General features: G+C 32.4%; 1 protein-coding gene across 1 annotated transcript in view; it reads right to left on the bottom strand.

Annotated features, from left to right (window-relative positions):
* Positions 1–7,031: 7,031 nt before the first annotated feature.
* Positions 7,032–19,048, bottom strand: part of GRIK2 (glutamate ionotropic receptor kainate type subunit 2) — a 626,277-nt gene continuing 614,260 nt past the window's right edge. Inside the window, exon 17 of the mRNA XM_047761628.1 lies at positions 7,032–8,728. Coding sequence (XP_047617584.1) covers positions 8,564–8,728 — 165 coding nt within the window. The 3' untranslated portion in view covers positions 7,032–8,563. The remainder of the gene's footprint in view (positions 8,729–19,048) is intronic.

The raw sequence follows: 19,048 nt of genomic DNA, 5'->3' as shown, positions 1-19,048 counted from the left end.
CCATGCTCCAAATTAAAGCCTGAGTGTTCTTTACAAAATGCAGATCTTATCCAAAAATCTTGCTTCTGCTTAAGAGGTTTAAATTGTTTCCATTGCTCTTTGGATAAAAGATCAAATCATTAAGATCACTGGCATTACCTTGCTAATAATGTTCGGTATGAGCTATATTTTAAATGCATAGCTACTACACATCCTTAAGCCTTCTTTGTGCCCCATCAACACTGGCTGCCTATCAGTTCCTTAAGTACATCCCAAGCTCCCTCTCATCACAGGATCCTTACACGTACTTTGTCAGTCTTCTGAAACTTTTTACCAAGTGTCTGCTTCTCATCATTCATATGTTTCAGTGCAATCATCACTTCTATGGGGAAGGCTACCCCAATCCTATAGTCTAAATAAGTTTCTTTTATTATAAGCTCTCATAAAACATGCACCTTCACTTCCTATCCCCTGTGTGAAAGAAAGTCATGAGAACTTTCTTTTGGTAAATGTTTGGACAAGAACTAAATATTTGAGATTTGGCTGTTTCACCCCATTTCAATAAGAATGTTCTCAGTGTTCCAAAGCCAATGGTTATGTAACTGTTCACATCTACCAGATAAGAAAAGCAGGAAACTTTATAAAAGGGAGAACTGATGGAAGATTTTCTTATCTCTAATTGAAGACAAAAGAAAAAAGCAACACAAATGGCAATATCATAGGTCAGAGAAAAACTTGGGTAAAGTTATAGTATCATATTTTGCACATAATGGGAAATCACCATCCTGAGTAATAGGATGGCAGTAATGCTCTAACAGTGGAGTTGGCATCTCAATTTATGTCCTCCATACCTGGAAGCTTCTTACCTTGTGCCACAGTTTGAAGCCAACATATGTTATGTACTCCTGGGAGGAAGACACAAACCAGTAATATGTTTCATAATATCAATACATGCTTCTCTGGGTATCTTTTATAAATACAGTCCAGTTTTTCACATTTTCAACTATTAAATTGTACTACTTGAGATCAAATGAGTGAAATCTCATCATTCATCAGCATCTGAACAGAAAGGTGCACTAGTTTAGATAGCACTTTTCATTTGTATTTATGTACTTAGCGTATTCGATTAAGGTCAGCCTCCTTTTCTGGACACTAAATGATCACAGCAAGTCTCACATCTCTTTCTGATCATTTTTTGTACCCAGTATCTAACACAAAACTTAGTTTATAATTTAAGTTCACTAATTCTTAAATATAAACAAATGAGTGTATACTTTATTAATTTGTGATGGCAGGGTACAGAGTAACAGGCCAATTCTAATCAAGGTGTCCAGGTTTACAAAGAATGAGAAAGAATATCTTGAGAACCAAAGGAATGGCAAATATAAGATAGGTCTATATCTATAACTAAATGAAAGGTATTCTGCAAATAAGTTGACAACTGATTCCTCTTACGTTGAAGCTGAAGCCAAAGAGTGTCACAAGGAAAAACCCAGGTTTCCACTAGGAAAAGATGTAGGAAATGTGAAGAAAAATGTTAAAATATGAGAGAATCTGATTAAAAAAAAAGAAGTAACAGTAGTGGTAGATGGCACATAGGTGGTGAATGAACAAAAAATGACAGAACACCGTAAACCAACTATAATGGAAAAAAATAAAAATCATTAAAAAGGAAAAAAAATAAAGACAGTTCTTATTCCCAGTAAGAGTGAAGAATTGAATGCATACATCAAATTGTGCTCCCAACTCAACCACAAAAATTATAGTAGAGAGGGTCTTTTTTTTTTAATGTATGAAACTCCAAGATTAAGGATAACAAGAGAGGTGGAAATTTTAAGGAAAGTTTTAGAAGGACAAAATCATATGAACAAATAAAATGTTCATATGAACAAGTTATGGGGAATTATTTTCCAAAGAGAAAAAAAAAGGATTTGGGTGAGGGACAAGAAATATCAAGGAGGGAAGATGTTGCAGTTTGTTCTCCCAAATGTATACATTTTAAAGAAATAGAACCCCTGAGTTTTAGGGGGCATATGGCTGCCCATTTCCTATCCTACCTCACAACTCAGTGTGGGCATATCATTATTTCTGAACGTGCAATTTGTGCTTTGTATCCTTACAAGAAAGGAGCGAGAACTTTTAAATTTCCTTTTGTTTTTACTCCTGGTAGAAATATGATTATAGTGGTTGGAGCTATAGCCATTTATCCTAAAGTGTATGAAAACCTTAGATCAGGAACTGAGATACAAGGTATATGTTAAAAAACAATTTGAAATATTATAGAAGGAGCATGTGTGCAGTGTGCCTTTTATTTCCCCTTTTAACTTCTGTTTTGACCAAGGTGAGTGGAATTTATAATTTTAGATTTTTCAGTGTATTAATAATATTGGATTACACATTAAGCTCTGCAGATTGACTTTAAGGTTAACTATATGGGTAACTAAGCATGTTATATTTTTTGATGATATAATATTATAGAAATCTCTAGTTAAAATGTAGGAAAACAGCTGTTCTCCCATTTAAAGAGGCAGGGATATATTTGCTTAAATTTTTTTTAAAAATTACACTCATAGCAAATGTGGAAGCAAGGTATGGTGTAAGGTAATACATGATAGAGGATTCTTAAAATCTTACAATTCAGCGTGGTTCACTAAGAAAGTGTTCCTTATCTACATTATAACACATGTTTCTTGAACTTTATAAAATAGAACTTGGAATGTTTTGAATTAGACCTAAGCCCTCAGGGTATAAATTACATTGGATTCCAAATTTAGCATTATTTGACAGGCAGTAAAATAGAAATTTCCCCATTTCAGAAATATTCTTGGGCTCCACTTTGTGAAATTCATTTTTACTGTGAAAGTATCCCTTGTACATATTGAGTTAGAAAAATTATTTGGCTAGAAGAAAACATTGCCAATATTACATTTTTTACAATTATAAGAACTAGGTTTACTCTAATTTCACTCTACTTGAACCAGAATAGTTCTAGTTTTTGTTTCCTATCCTGGATTTCTGTATATTTTCTTTAAAGACAGAGTTCTTCTATGTCTAGTCACTTGTGATGGAGCATGATAATGTGAGAAAAAAGAATGCATGTATGTATGTATGACTGGGTCACCTTGCTATACAGCAGAAAATTGACAGAACACTGTAAACCAACTATAATGGAATAAAATAAAAATCATTAAAAAGGAAAAAAAATAAAGACAGTTCTTATTCCCAGTAAGAGTGAAGAATTGAATGCATACATCAAATTGTGCTCCCAACTCAACCACAAAAATTATAGTAGAGAGGGTCTTTTTTTTTTTAATGTATGAAACTCCAAGATTAAGGATAACAAGAGAGGTGGAAATTTTAAGGAAAGTTTTAGAAGGACAAAATCATATGAACAAATAAAATGTTCATATGAACAAGTTATGGGGAATTATTTTCCAAAGAGGAAAAAAAAAAGGGACTCCAGACTGGAGGATGCCTGGTTCAGTTGGAAAGCCTGACTGCTAAACTTAAAACAGGGCTGTTAATGACCTTAGTCATTCTGAATGTAGAATGCAGAGATCTCAAGAACTCTTAACCCATGATTAACTAACTGAACATTAGCAGTCAGGGCCTTAATCTCCAGGTAGAAAATCAAAAGATACTTACCAAGGGAAATCCAGCAGGATCCGAAGGGGAGGATCCAAAGATAGAGATATTTTGAATGGTTCATCAACAAATAGTCCAAATAGACTAATCTATGGTAAACCGCAAGTAAGGTAAATATTCTCTCCTACGTGTTGTGCACATAGAGTTTCCAAATCAGATTTTAGTCTCATTCTCTCTTTCTCCTTTTTTTTTAATGGCTACAACCACAGCATATGGAAGTTCCTGGTCCAGAGACCGGATCACAGCCACAGCTGTGGCAACCAGATCCTTTAACCCACCTTGCTAGGCCAGGATCAAACCCTGCCTCTGCAGTGACCCAAGCTGCTTCAGTCAGATTCTTAACACTACTGAACCACAGCAGGAACTCCTAGTCCCTTTCCCTGAATCATTAACAGGATGCTCAGAATTAACAAGCATCTGAAGAAAACCTCTGATACAGAAGATATAAATCCAAAGAAGCACACAGAAAAATACTACTGGGAAAAAACTGATGTCTTTTCAAGAAGAAGGAAATGTCCTAGGATTGTTATCAATGTCTTCAGATATATAAGATAAATTATTACATTTGCAAAACAAGAACTCATAGAAATTAAAATAACTTGGCAGAAATGAATAACTCAACACAATATTTGGAATATAAAGATGACAGAAATGAGAAATAGGAAAGCAAAGGTAATAAATGTAGACATGGTAGTTCAGTAGCTCCAATGTTAGGATAAGAGCAGTTGTTAGGGTGAACAGAGAAAGAAGAGAAAGGAAATCCTCACACTGAAGGACAACAGTACCTAAACTGAAAAATTCAGTAAGAGCCCAGCACAGCAGATGAAAGCAGATCAATTCCTATCCCTGGGATATTTCAGGATGCTGGGGGACCAGCAAAAGATTAAACAAACCTAAGAGAGAATTTAAAAAAAAAATTCTCAAAGAATCAGGGATCTGAATGGCTTCAGGTTTGTCCTTGGTGAGTTGAAAGTGAAAGAATACTTTCAAATTTATCTAAGAAAACTATTTTGAACTTAGAATTCTATACCCAGAAAAACTAATAATTATTTATGAGAGTAGAATGAAAACATTTTTAGACAGGAAATATCTCCAAAAGTGGATCGCTTTAATCCCTCTTTAGAAATCACCAAAGTTAGAGATAAACCTAGAATAAAAAGAGGACATCTGTTAGAGGCAACAGGGGATTCAACACAGTGGAGAAACTAAGGGGATCTCCAGAAGGCAAGAAAAGAGAAGAATCTCACAATGGTTGTGCTGCAGACACAAAGTGCCACTCAAGAGTCCATATTAAAGCAATGTGACAAAGTTACAGATACACTCAGGACTGTCATGACCACATCCTTACAGCCATTGGACCATCTTTTAAATCTGAGGACAACATTCCTAGGTGAGCCTGACCCTAGGCTAGTATGGAGCTATCCATACTTTGTTTGCCTTGATCAGACACTGATGAGTTATTATCCTTTCATGCTCTGTTCCTTGAAACAGAGCCCAGTGTTCTCTCTATTAAAACATTCTACTTAAATTTACACCTCTGAGTTGGAGGTGAGAAACAGTAAAGCTTGTCTCAGAATATATGGAAAAGCCCACTCCAGTGACAAACAATTTTTGGTACACACTGCAGCCAGATGCCATGATTCTGTTGTACCTACTCATTGTATAAAATTTGCTGTATGCATATTTCATAAACAAACATTAAAAAATATTGCCCTAAAATACTTAAAAATGTTAAGTGTTTAGTACATATACTCATTCAATAGTAACAAGGAACTTATTCTTAAAAATATAAGTTCAAAATACTTGAAAAATTATAATCAATCAAATATCATTATCCTTTACACATTTTTAAAATATAATCTATTCCCTTAGTGCTCCCATAGTGGTTAGGGTCATCCAGTTGTAAACATGTGAATATATTTCCTTGGTATTTTCATAGCATTGGGATTACTTAGCTGAGGACTATAACAAATATAAATCCTGTAAATCGACTATACTCTAATAAAATAAAATTTAAAAAAAAACTTTGTTTTCATCTGGTTAAGGTCATTTAGTTGTGATATGTGTAAATATATGTATCCCAGAGTAGCTAGAGTTATTTGTGGTCTCCATTGATTACCAGAAGTCATCAGGTTATGTTGTTGACTGGAACAGGCATTTCTTCCTCTCCTTCTTATAATTTGAATGCTACACTAGAGAATAATTTTACTCTAATGTACTGCCTTTCCAGAAAAGACACTTTCTTTCACTGCTTGAAGTTATTTTAAAGTACTCAAGATTTTATTAAAATTAAGAATCATATCTCATATATGCATAAGCACCTAATGAGTAGGGTGTTATTTATTTTGGTAATAATGTAGCAATCTTTTAGGAGATGGATAAAAATATATATTACAAAAATTTATATATTCTAAATTACCTTTGGAGTTAAAATATGCCAGGTTATTTTTACACTTTTAGAAATTTGTTAATTTAATATCTACATAAAATTATTATCAAATTGTACCAAAGATCTAAAGAATTATTTCCTACTACTTAAAAATAAAGTTGAAATTTTCTGCCTATTATGAAGGTTATTCAATACAATGAAGAACAGAAATTAAAAAGTGCTTTAAAATCTTATTAGAATCTGATTGAGTAAAAACTTAAAATATTGACTAAAACCTGATCATTTTTATAAACTATGCTATTTGAGGTTATTTACCACTAAAAAAAAATTGAAGTTTGTTATAGTGACTCATTTAAGTCACTAAAATTAAATTTGGGGAAAAGATTGTCCTTGATATATCAGATTGAACTTCAGATAACCCTGACACTAGAAATGTTGAAAACACTTGAACATTTAATTTTTAATTTAATAGATATTAGCAATTTGTGCAACTTTCATGAGTTTAAAGAGATATTTCAGAGGTCTTTTTTGGTAAGCAGTTATAATTAGTTTTTCTTAACTTGTTGATACTGAGCCTGTCTCTTCTTCTCCCTTTGCTGAGTTACATTAGATTAAGAGTGCACAATGAGTTCTTAAATTAGACATGAGTTGAACTTCAAATATAATATCAGTAATCAGGAGATAGTCTTACACAACCCTATGGATATAGTCAATATCCACTCAAAAAAAGAGGTAAAATCATGCCTATAGCCTCCACAATTGCTATTTTTCTCATTTAAACCAGCCTAAGCCTTAATATTGCATTTTACATCCCATTCCAGCTTCCCCTATGTCTGAGTAGCTCATAGCCAGAGCTATTTTTCTCCTTTTCTCCCGCTAGTTGTGAAGTGGCCATCCTCAATGACCTAGAAGGATTCAGGAAGTATACTTCCTTTAAAGCAACAAGGATACTGTGTATTCATTCTACACATACAAGAGAAAAATGAAAGTCAAAGCTTAAAGTAAAATGGACATAATTTTAATGATTTTTTAAATTTTGTGCATTGGATTCAAACAGCAAACTGTGTGCACTCAACTGTTATCACAATGTTGTCAAGAGGTCTGTGTCTTTTACCATATTACACACAATTGTTCGTTACAGTATGTTATCAGCCTCGTGGAAACCAGGGGTGTGGCATGGTAAGCAGTGGTGGTAGTGCACCTAGCTTTTATATTATCTAACTTGAAAATATTTCTCTTCTATGATTCCTTTTTTTCTTGATAAAAATAGTTTTCACCAAACGTTGGTGGTGCACACGCACTACCATTCATGCTTGACATCACACCCCTGACAGGAACGCGTGTTCTTATTTTGTTGATAAAAAGTATTACAAAAATTTCCATACAAAAACTATTTTCATAGAAATCTTGCATTTCCACAAATAAACCTGAACATTTTTTTGAAAAAAACTGCTCAAGAATTTTGTTCATTTAACATTGTGACTGTATTGATAAATGCAGTCCACATCAAAGTTCGCCACATGTACTTTTCCTTAGATGATCAGTCCCCTTTCTCCTTTCACTGAGAACTGCCCAGGCTCCATCAAGTTCATTTATAGTGGGAAGGAGGGTTTGGATTAACATATCGGAATGTTAGAATGAAAGTTTCAGTCTTCCACGAAACTATCAATACTCAGCTCTCTTTTACAACTTAAGACAAAGATTGCAAAACATTATCCTTTTAAATTCATAATCTCTGAACCAACTGTTGCTTTTTTATTCTTGGTGTGGGGTTGGGGAAAGGATGTCAGGGGAATAGGCAGGGATTTGGAAGAGTTACATGTTAAATCTCCTGAATTGGTGAATATAAGGAAAAACATTATTGCCTTGGAAATTGACATTTCTATCTCAATCAGTGACACAGACTGTCAGAAAACAAAAAGAAAAAGAAAGCAAAACACTGATGAAGATCTGTTTTATATTCCACTTGCCATGAAATTCATATTTGTTTTGCATTACACTTTTTTCGCATCCTATAAACACATATTGTCTATTCAGATGATCATTATACTGAGTAGCTGGGGCTAGTAACATCACCACCCTCTCATCCGGGTGTTCAGAAGACTGTATTGTTTCTTGGAACACTACAGTTTTTGCTGATTCCAAGTATTTTTATTCTTAATGATTTTTTTTTTTTTTTTTTTACTGGTCACCCTTGGGGCATTGATATTCCATCTCCTGGCAACAGTTGGACTTCAAAAGGAACCTGTAATTTCTCACTGGACTGCATTTGAAACCAGCCACAAAATGCGTATGTAACATTCACTCAGAAGAAGGGAGGAACCCATGATAAACAGTGTAACCCCGTGTAACTTGGTTGATCCATGATGCTTGTAAATCAAGTCTGATCATTGCAACTGCTTAGATCACAGAGTCTCTAGTTCATAGACACAGCGGCATGAGGTAACTCATTTTATTTTGCACAGGTTGCATATTTCCACAGGAAACATTCTCGCTAAATTGTTTGGAAAAAAGACGACAGTTTGTGCTTGGGTGTTTGGCCTCCCAGCTTTATGCCATGGTTTCTTTACCTGGCAACCTTCTGTCGTTAAATGTGTGCATGTTGATAACTTCTTCTGTTTTCACAATAACTGGGGCCTGTGGCTTGTGTTTTAACCGACGCTGGCACTTCAGGGACATCCTCAGTTCTTCTACCATGGCGCTACAGAAGGACCTCTACAGAATAACAGAAAATGAAGTATTACAAGACGGATCAACTGCAACAGTTCTAAAACAATATTAAAATCATTCTCAACAGACTTATCAACAGAGCAGTTTTGAAGTTTTGAAAAACTCCATTAAGAAAGTTATAGCAAATTGTTACATTGTATTTAATACATAAAATATTATAATTAAAATATTTTATCAAAGTGGGCAAGTTTAAAGAAAATCTCTACCTGATAGTGAAATAACCTGCCAACTTGGAATGCATACGTTACATATATTTTGAATATGATTTTCAGGTTTAAAATTGATTAACATTATAAGATATAAGTCTACTTTAAAATTTAAATATACAAGCACATATACACAAATCAGTTACCAGGAATCCATTCATGCTTTTAAAAAAAATTAGAAAAATATGCTAGTTCTTAGATCACAACATGAGACATGAAAATTTTCTTTAAACATGGATTCTTCATTGTGCATTTCAAAACAAAACAAAAATAGTACTCACATTTAGACATAAAAATATGGAAAACAATTTCTGGAAGTCATATATTTTTGTGATTATGCCTATTGATGATGACTACAACACATGTGATTTAATCATGAGATGACAAGCTGTAGTACATTAAAAATCCATGCACAATAGTAACTTTTTTTTGTCATAATCAGCTTGATAACTGAGAGTTGATAAACAATTAATTCCAGGAGTAAAAAAAAATGACCCCATTAAGTAATTTTTTTAAAAAATTCTGGTTTCATTGGCAACAGATTATCTAGAAATTCTGTATACCTGGGCTCATAATTACATAGTCCTCAAATTCCTATTACAGAGTCAAAAATGTGAAACAAAAATTTGTTAGTTTCCCTCCCCAGCTGAGATACACGTGTGTTAGTTACAACGAAATCAGATTCATGAACAAGTTGCATATCGGTGTTGACATTCAGATGGGCTAAGACTTAGGCTCCTTCTGTGCAATAACTAAAAATGTGGACAGCAACTAAAAATGCGGACAAGTATGAAAAATTCACACAATTCCAAAAAGTGACATGGAAGCATAATGAAATAAACCTAATTAAATATATACATAAAGACTTTTTTTTTGCTTTTGGTATTGCTCCTCTGCTTATCAATTTAGGCTAATTCCAAATTAACACAGGATAAAAAAAATATTTCATACCATATATATGCCTTATATTTTAAAAAATGCTTTGTATACATCATCTTTTGTGACATAAACTAATACTGAATTAAAGAGAGCATCTCTATGAGAGAGAAAACTCATTTAGAGAGAGGGTAAGGTACTTTCTGAGCTCACATTGGCAACTCCAGCAGATAATCTGATGCTCAATTTTGTGACTTTTGTCCCTGCGTGAACAGCTTCTTATCTGTTCGGGGCTATATCCCCCTTTTTCTTTTATGGATTCCTCAGCAGTTCCCTTAGTGGTCATCCAAACTTTATGTCTAGGCTATTACCTTCCCAAAGGCTCACAATTACCAGAAAAATCTATTGATTGAAAAAATATATCAGTTATTCAGAGTTCCTGTCATGGCTCAGAGGTTAACGAACCCAACTAGCATCCATGAGGGCGTAGGTTCGATCCCTGGCTTTGCTCAATGGGTTAAGAATCCGGCATTGTCGTGAGCTGTGGTATAGGTTGCAGATGCAGTTCAGATCCAGTGTTGCTGTGGCTCTGGTGTAGGCTGGCAGCTACAGCTCTGATGGGACCCCTAGACTGGGAACCTCCATATGCTGTGGCTGTGGCCCTAATACCTCCCCCCGCAAAAAAAAGACAAAAAAAATCAGTTATTCATAGTATTTCCTTGTCCAAGAAACAGGGGAAATTCAAATCTCCTCTTTTTACTATTTTGACCTCTCTGACTCAGCCCTACCTCTTCTTTCCTTCTCACCTTTTCTTTTTTCTCTACACACACCCTTCTTTCTGCTTGGATCTTCAAGGTTTTTCCCCCTATGCTCTTCCTTGCTCTGATACCCTGTTGAGTTCTTTTATTCTTCATATCAGTTCAGCTTTATCCCATCCCTCAGGCCTTGACTCAAATTTTAACTTATTCAGGAATCACTTTCCAATTGACCAGGATAATTATGTCCCCTCAATTTAATATTTTTCCCTTGTCCTCATGTTTCTCTGGCCTCTAGGTCTTTGATGTATCCCCCTCACTGAATTATAAAGAGCAGAGATCAAGTTTTCATGGCACTGATTTGTACACACATATGTTCTTTAAATGTTGACACAATTAACAATAGCTATATATGATCCTCACATTTTTATTCTTGCTTAACAATGTTTCTAATTTAATTACTTAAGAAAGATTTTTTTCTGAAGTTTAGTAAAATGCATAGACTATTAATGATTTGATTAATCATATAAAACTTTATTAGCATTAAATTAGTAAAAATATTAATTTATTAGTACTTGCAATGGGAGATGATTAAATGCTATACGTGAAATCCCCATTAACTACATTTATTCCTATGCATTTTTTATTATGTGTTATACAGTTCTAAAATTCATGAATTCTATTTCTATTAAATTATCTATATGATGTCTGATAGCTAGGATATGGTTACAGTGTTTCTTATTGCTTAATACCTACTATTAGATGTACTTATTAAGAACATGATGATAATGATGATGAAGATGGTGATGATGACAACACTGTAGCAATGGAATAATCTGACTCCAAAAGAGGGAGGAATACATAGTCTCGAGGGAACTTAGTCTTGGTTCTCTGTTGAAACATTTAACAGAATAATTGATTAGATAATGTAACAAGGTCAGAACTTGATGCCATTTACACTTAAAAATATTATAGGATGGAATAATGTTGAATTGTTTGAAATAAGCCTTCATTTAAAACAAAAGTTTCCCAAATGTTAAATAATCTGTAACACCCTCCTTGGCAAACTCAACTTTTAGATATTTTGGTTATACTAGTTTCAAAAAGTGATAGAATAGAAATATTAATTAATTATTTTATCTGTAGTAAGACAGTGGTCTAAACAACTGATTTTCTTAGAAAAAAATCTTATAAATGTACATATCCATTCATATATGAAATGACTAAATTTTATTTCTAGTTAATAAGTAAACTGTATTTAGTATCCTATAGTTAAATTCACACTACAAATAAACACATTTAAACTCTTTTAAAGGAATTATATGTAATATAAAATTAATAATGTTGATTAATATAAAATGTAGGTAAACCCCTGCCCCAATCAAAGATCACAATACCTTTATCTTTTATAATTTAGAATTCTTATGTAAATTATATTCACAAATTTAGAAACTCTGAGAATTATAAACATGTAATCTCATCATTACCATATTAGGCTTTCTCTACTTTACAAAGCCATTAGAAGCGAAAATTTTAATCAAGAAACTGCAAGCAATCAGTAGCCTTGATTATATAATGTCATATCACCCCTTTTGTTATTTTTTTCTCTGAATAAGCTGAATTTTGCCAATTCTTTTTTGATCTACCAATATAAGTTTACATAAAAAATAGTTTTATCTTAGGTTCTAATAATGTCACTATGAGATAATAGCTTTTTTCTTCATTTGTGAAACCACTATTTCTACTTCTTAACAAAACTATGCAAACCTTCAAATTTGAGCAAGAGGTTGGAATCAACATGATAAATATTTAAAATTTAATGTTACCATAAAGTATTTTTTACTTGTAGCATTAGGGAAAACACATATTTTCTTTTTTTTTTTAAGTTTTATAATGTAAATTTCATATCTTGATCTAAATAAGAAGCTAGAGATGAAACTTTACAGATGATTTTTAAGTACAGTTGTTCCCTGTGTTGATGTTGCCAAAAATTACTACATCTGATTTTTAAAGTTCTAACATGTTATTTGATAGAAACAAATTGTCTTTCCTACTTCATATCATGATCAGAATTTTTAAAATGTCTTTTTTATTGAATTATGAAATAAGGGTTTGAAAAACCCAAATGCATTTAATAGGAATTTCCCAGGCTATAACGAAGAAGAAAGAAGATGGGGAGAAGGAGGAAGAAGAGGGAAAATAAAGATTGAAAGAGAAAGGGGTGAGGTAAAGAAAGAAGGAAGGAAGGGAGGGACAGAGGAAGGGAGAGACTGAGAGAGTAAGGCAGAGAAAGAAAACTAGCATGCTTTTCAAATCACTTCTTAGGGACAGAAACACATAAACTGTGTCATTAAATAAATTAAGTTTCTTAGGGTGAAAACAACCACAAAAATGTTTCTGCACAATATAACAGACTACAAAAAGAAAAAAGAAAGGCACAAGGATACTAACCATTATTAAAAACCTCTTTTAGTAAGTTTCAAAAGTTTACTAAACAGTGTCTGGATGGTAGGGTGGCACTAACCAAATAGAAGATTCCTGAAAATGAAAATTTAAATCTTTGAGCTGTTAGCATGTATAATTGCATTTAAATTAGTTAAACTCATCATAAAAATTCACTATATTTAGTGAGGCAACCTGTACTTACACATCTCTCATTCTTGAAACAGGGCAGATCTGGTAACCTTAAAAATAAGTGTTTGGCTATATTTATATTGCCTTTTAAACAGGCTATATTTTAAAAATTTTAAGTATTAGACAAAATATATAGAGTCTACAGATAAATGTTCTAAGAGTATCATTCTTGGTGTTATGGAATAATTTATTCTTAAGAGTTTAACTTTCTAACTTATAAATATGTTTATATGATAAAATGATGTGACAGCCCTTTGAGAAGCATATAAATTTTTGAATATTAGCAATATAGTTGTAAACATGCTTCACGTTGAACACTGATATACTTAAAACTCATTTTAAGTTAAAAATTTATATTTAGCTATATTTAAAAAACAGCAACTGATGAAAAATAACCAGTTCAATTTTTTAAACGTTGAAGCTCATTACTTACATGTTGAATATATAGTCATTTATCAGTTGTAGGAGAAACTGTCATAAATATTATATGCTACTATCAAGTCTCTATTTAGCGTGTATTTTGTAAGGATGAAAACTGTTTTATATGTCTTGCTGCCCTAATCTTTGATGGTATAAAATTAACTACATGATATTCCAATATTCATTCAGAATAATTTCCAATCATTCTTGCATAGTTTCTACTTGGAGCCCTACCAAAACATCTTTAAGCTGCTTCTCTCAGATTTTGCAACTCAATGTCCTAATATAGGCTAACATGTATCAACCAAACTGTTTGGTCATTTAAATTATTTGTTAAGTGATTATGGACACCTAGTTCATTCTCAGACACTTTTCTAATTAGTTTCTGGCACTATAGGCCATTTGACTAAGAATTCCAGATCACCTGTAGTAGAGACAAATGTGACAGTCACTGTAATTAATCCCTGCAGAACATTATTCCATATTAGATAATAATTAAATTAAATAAATAATAATAAAAAGTATATTGGAGGTAATATGCAATGTTTTATATAAATGTTGGTGGGCTGAACGAGGAAGATGAATGTCTTTTAATATGGCCCATTCCTTTTGATTTATACTCTTTAATTGGCAGTCTTTTAAAAATATCAAAAAGGTAATGTTATACATTTGAAGTATGAATTTACCTAAGGCTATATGAATGTAACCGTGAAGCAATGGGAGATGAAAAATGACTAGTTAAGACACTCATGTTAAAAATATATGTGTGTGTGTGTGTGTGTGTGTGTGTGTGTATATACATATATATATAGCAATTTTGATCTTGACATTCAGTTTTAAAGCAGCTCTTTTTTAAAAAGAGCATTATTTAGATAAGCTGTAAATCAGATGGGACTTTACATGTAGGTTCTTTAGTGAATCGATTGCTTAATCACGGTAATTTTACAGCTAGAGACAAAAACTCAAGAAGTCAAGTTAACCATCCAAGGTCCATAACTGGTATCTGAGCTAAAAGAGGAAAGCTGTTCTCTTGACTTCCATTCTGTGAGTGCATTACCATATTAGCAGGCTGCATGAACAGTGATTTGAATTTCAACAGAGCCTTTTACCTGGACCCCCTTCTTAACAAATGGTAATTTTTTGAATACTAAATAATTAGACAGAAAAAAATTACTGGGCTGAAAGAAATACATTTTTTTCTCAATAAATAAAACAACAAAGCATTCTACGCTTTAGCATGGATTGTTTTACAATGATGAACATAACCAAAGATTAAAATATTCTCAGAAACCTTGACTCTTACAGAAACAGTTACTGAATATATTTATATTGCATTTCATAAATACAATGAGACAGAAAAAAATGGGGCATTATTACACATTTTTACACTTCCCCTACTTAAGCTAGAAAAATCAATAAATATGGTCTGACAAGCTTCAACACCACTTTAGTTGATATAGCTGTGAAGTGAATTTTAAGCAAAAGCAATGTTAATCATCATATTCTTGCTAGTCATAATAATACAATTTTTCAGCAAAGTATATAACGTCCAAATAACTAATGCTTACTTCCAGGAAAGCTCTTTTTCCCTTAAGGTACAACAGTTAAAATGTATCAGCTTTATGAATAAAAATAATTATTGTGTTGTAACAGTAGCTGCTCATTGTACACCAGACACATGCAAAAAACTCTACGTATATTAATTATCTTATTTTCTAAAATATTTTCATTCACATTGTATTTGTAATCCATTTATTTATTTATTTTAAAAGATGTATAGAAAGTTAAATAATTTTTGTCTAAGGTTGAACATATTTGAGAAATGATCCCATCTTTTTTCTTTCAAAACTCATACCTATTGTCCAGGAAAGTGAAATAACTAAACAGTGCTCGTGATTAAAGTCCAGAATCTGCTTATCTGATTCAAACTCCTACTTCCCACATTTTATCAATGCAATGTCAAGAAAAAATAGTTAAATATTCTATTTCCACTTCAAGTAGTGTGATATAGTGTAAGGAGAGTTAGTCTATGCCCCTTTAACATTGGGAAACATACTTGACCCTTGAGATACTTATCCTCATCTGCATAATATGGATAATAATCCTTGCACAGTTCTCAGGGTAACTTTGTACTCAAATGATATATTATACTTTAAAAATTCTAAAGTCATTTATGAAAATCAGGTAGCAAAACTATTACCTGTCAGCTACAATCTTACTTTAAAACATTACTATGGGCATAAAATGAGTATGGGTTATCATAAATGAATGACTTAGAAATCCGTTTGCGGATTTGCAAGTAGATTAGTGAGTAAAATAAAGATTGGCATCTCATTTTGACGTATGATCTCATATTTACATGTAAAAGCATTTTTAAGAGCCATCCACTTAGTCTACATAAAGATCATTAACTGAAACTGAAGATGCTCTGCTCTCAAAGTAAGGCAGCAACATAAGAACAATACAAAATGTACTATTTGCCCAAAATTCATTTGCAGCTTTTCATTTCTGAATAGCAACATGTTTTAGCTAAATTGTATTATATTAAAAATGTACTCAGGACTTTTACCTTCTGAACCATTAAATGCAATTTAAATTCTATACATTAAATTAAAGTTCCATACATTAAACCAAATTCCATACATGAAAAGCATGGATAGCCTGTGGTTTGTAAATAGGTATTATTTGGAAAATATGAATATCAAAATGAAATCTTTACTGATGATTTATGGCAGTTTGCATTCCTACATATTATTCAATAAATGACTTCTTTATAAAGTATTACTCCTGTTAGAACTATTCTTCAATGTACTGGAAGCAATTTGTGTATAAGGATCAGTGAACAACCTGTTTTCATTCTTCTGGTTCTAGGAAATACAGATTCAGCCAGCACTGAAAAGTGTTTTCCTTGTGAAGACTCTTTCACTCAGGATCCCTAGTCTTGTCAGTTTAAATTAAATTAAAACACTACCACTTTCTTCTTATTTCCCAAATTGCATTGTTTCATTTATTGTTTCATTTATTCGTCCTTCTACTATGAGTTACAACTGCCTTTTACCTTTGTTACTCAACTTATATACTGAAGAACATTCTACGTGTCCTCAAAAAATTTTTTTTGAATTTTCAGTGACTGAAAATTATTATTTAGAGATTATTTTTGATAATACTTACTTGCTCTATAATACAAACAAGTACATTGACTAAAATGGACTATATCCTGAAAAACAACCATACCAAGTAGCACTTAAAATGTACTTTAATCATCTTAGAGGAAAGTTATAAAAAAATATGTATCCAAGACAGGACACATAGCTTTGAATTTCAATATCTGAGCAATAATTTATATATTTTTATTTCTCAAATTTACTATTTTGTTCTTAAGTAATAAGAAAGGGAATATTTTCATCATTAAGTTTTGCATGTCAAGAAACTCCAAGATTCATGTTTAAACTGTTCAATAAAAGACAATTTGTACAGGCAAATCCATTTTCAATTACACAGAAAAGAAAATATTTCTGCATACATATCAGACAAAACAAAAGATCAATCTATGTAAGTTATATTACTAGTCTTGGGAAAACCAAAAGAGGGAAGAATTATATAATCAATTCAAGAGGACATACTCAAATATTTAAGAAATCGACAGATGATTGGATTAGGAAGATGTGGTATATATACACAATGGAATACTACTCAGACATAAAAAGAACGAAATAATGCAATTTGCAGCAACATGGAAGGAACTAGAGACTCTCATACTGAGTGAAGTAAGTCAGAAAGAGAAAGACAAATACAATATGATATCACATATCTGGAATCTAATATAAGGCATAAATGAACCTTTCACAGAAAAGAAAATCATGGACTTAGAGAATACACTTGTGGTTGCCAAGAGGGAGGGGGAAGAGGTGGGGTGGTTTGGGAGCTTTGTGTTAATAGATACAAACTATTGTCTTTGGAATGGATTAGCAAGGAGATCCTGCTGTGTAGCACTGGGAACTAGTCTAGTCAGTTACTTGGAGCATGATAATGTGAGAAAATAGAATGTGTACATGTATGTGCAACTGGGTCACCATGCTGTACAGTAGAAAAAAAACTGTATTGGGGAAATAACTATTAAAAAAAGAATAATAGTAACAAAAAAATTTAAAAAATTCTAAAACAAGAAATGAATAATTTCAAATTTAAATTAATGAACCATCATTGTTATAAATTTTTGTAAAAATTAAAATGTTATAATCATTCATGATTAATTAGTGCTTACAAAACGAATGAATTATGTAAAGATGATATATTACCAGAGAAAATAAAATTCTGTATATTAAGCAGCTTTTTTCAGTTATAAATAAGACTTGGAAGATGAACACAGGAACTTTCAAACAAATCCATATAACCTGAGATACAATGATAATTGCCTAAGATGTATAATAGTTTCTTGGATTGCTTACCAAATGAACTTTAAGTGGTAATGTTTTTTAAATCAGGGAAAAGTTACGGCAAAAAGAAAATCTATTAGAAAATGCATGTCTTGATTAGTTTTTTTCAGGCACATTCAGAGAGGAAAAGCATTTTGAGTGTCTTTCCAAATGGTCAGTTATATTGTGAAAAATATCAAAAAAAGTATACATACTTCATTTATAAATTTGAATAAATGAAAAGCAATGTATCTCTGATGCATTGATATTTACATCAAAATTAAACCATTAGGTATTTTAAAAATCGCAATACACCATCTTGTGGTTGTCAGAAAGGAATGCAATTTATAGTTTTCGGATTTTTTTTTTTTTAAGATCTGCGTATTTTAGCATTATCTTCTGCTTTTAGTTTGAACCTGCCCTCATGTTAAAAAATACATTCTCATACTACTTTTAGTTATCAAACAACTTGGAAATATAAAAATATTATAGTCATTCAGACCTATTTGTCCCTTTAACATCTCACAAAATATGTGCTATAAAAGACAGTTTATTTTATTTTTTTATTTTTTTTGAAAGTCTTTATTTTTTTATTATTATTTTTTTTAATTTTTTGTCTTTTTTTTGCTATTTCTTGTGCCGCTCCCGCGGCATATGGAGGTTCCCAGGCAAGGGGTCGAATCGGAGCCGTAGCCACCGGCCTACGCCAGAGCCACAGCAACGCGGGATCCGAGCCGCGTCTGCAACCTACACCACAGCTCACGGCAACGCTGGATCGTCAACCCACTGAGCAAGGGCAGGGACCGAACCCGCAATCTCATGGTTCCTAGTCGGATTCGTTAACCACTGCGCCATGACGGGAACTCCCAAGACATTTTATTTTCCCTTTAAATAATAATAATTATTATTACTAATTTTATCATCATTGGCGATAAGACAACATGGTAATATATTAGTAATTCATAAATTTTATATATAAATACCATTTTCAACTAGACT

This window comes from Phacochoerus africanus, chromosome 2, assembly GCF_016906955.1.
Source record: "Phacochoerus africanus isolate WHEZ1 chromosome 2, ROS_Pafr_v1, whole genome shotgun sequence".
Taxonomy (NCBI): domain Eukaryota; kingdom Metazoa; phylum Chordata; class Mammalia; order Artiodactyla; family Suidae; genus Phacochoerus; species Phacochoerus africanus.
Note: the sequence above shows the minus strand (reverse complement) of the source record. Positions and strands in the feature narration are given on the sequence as shown.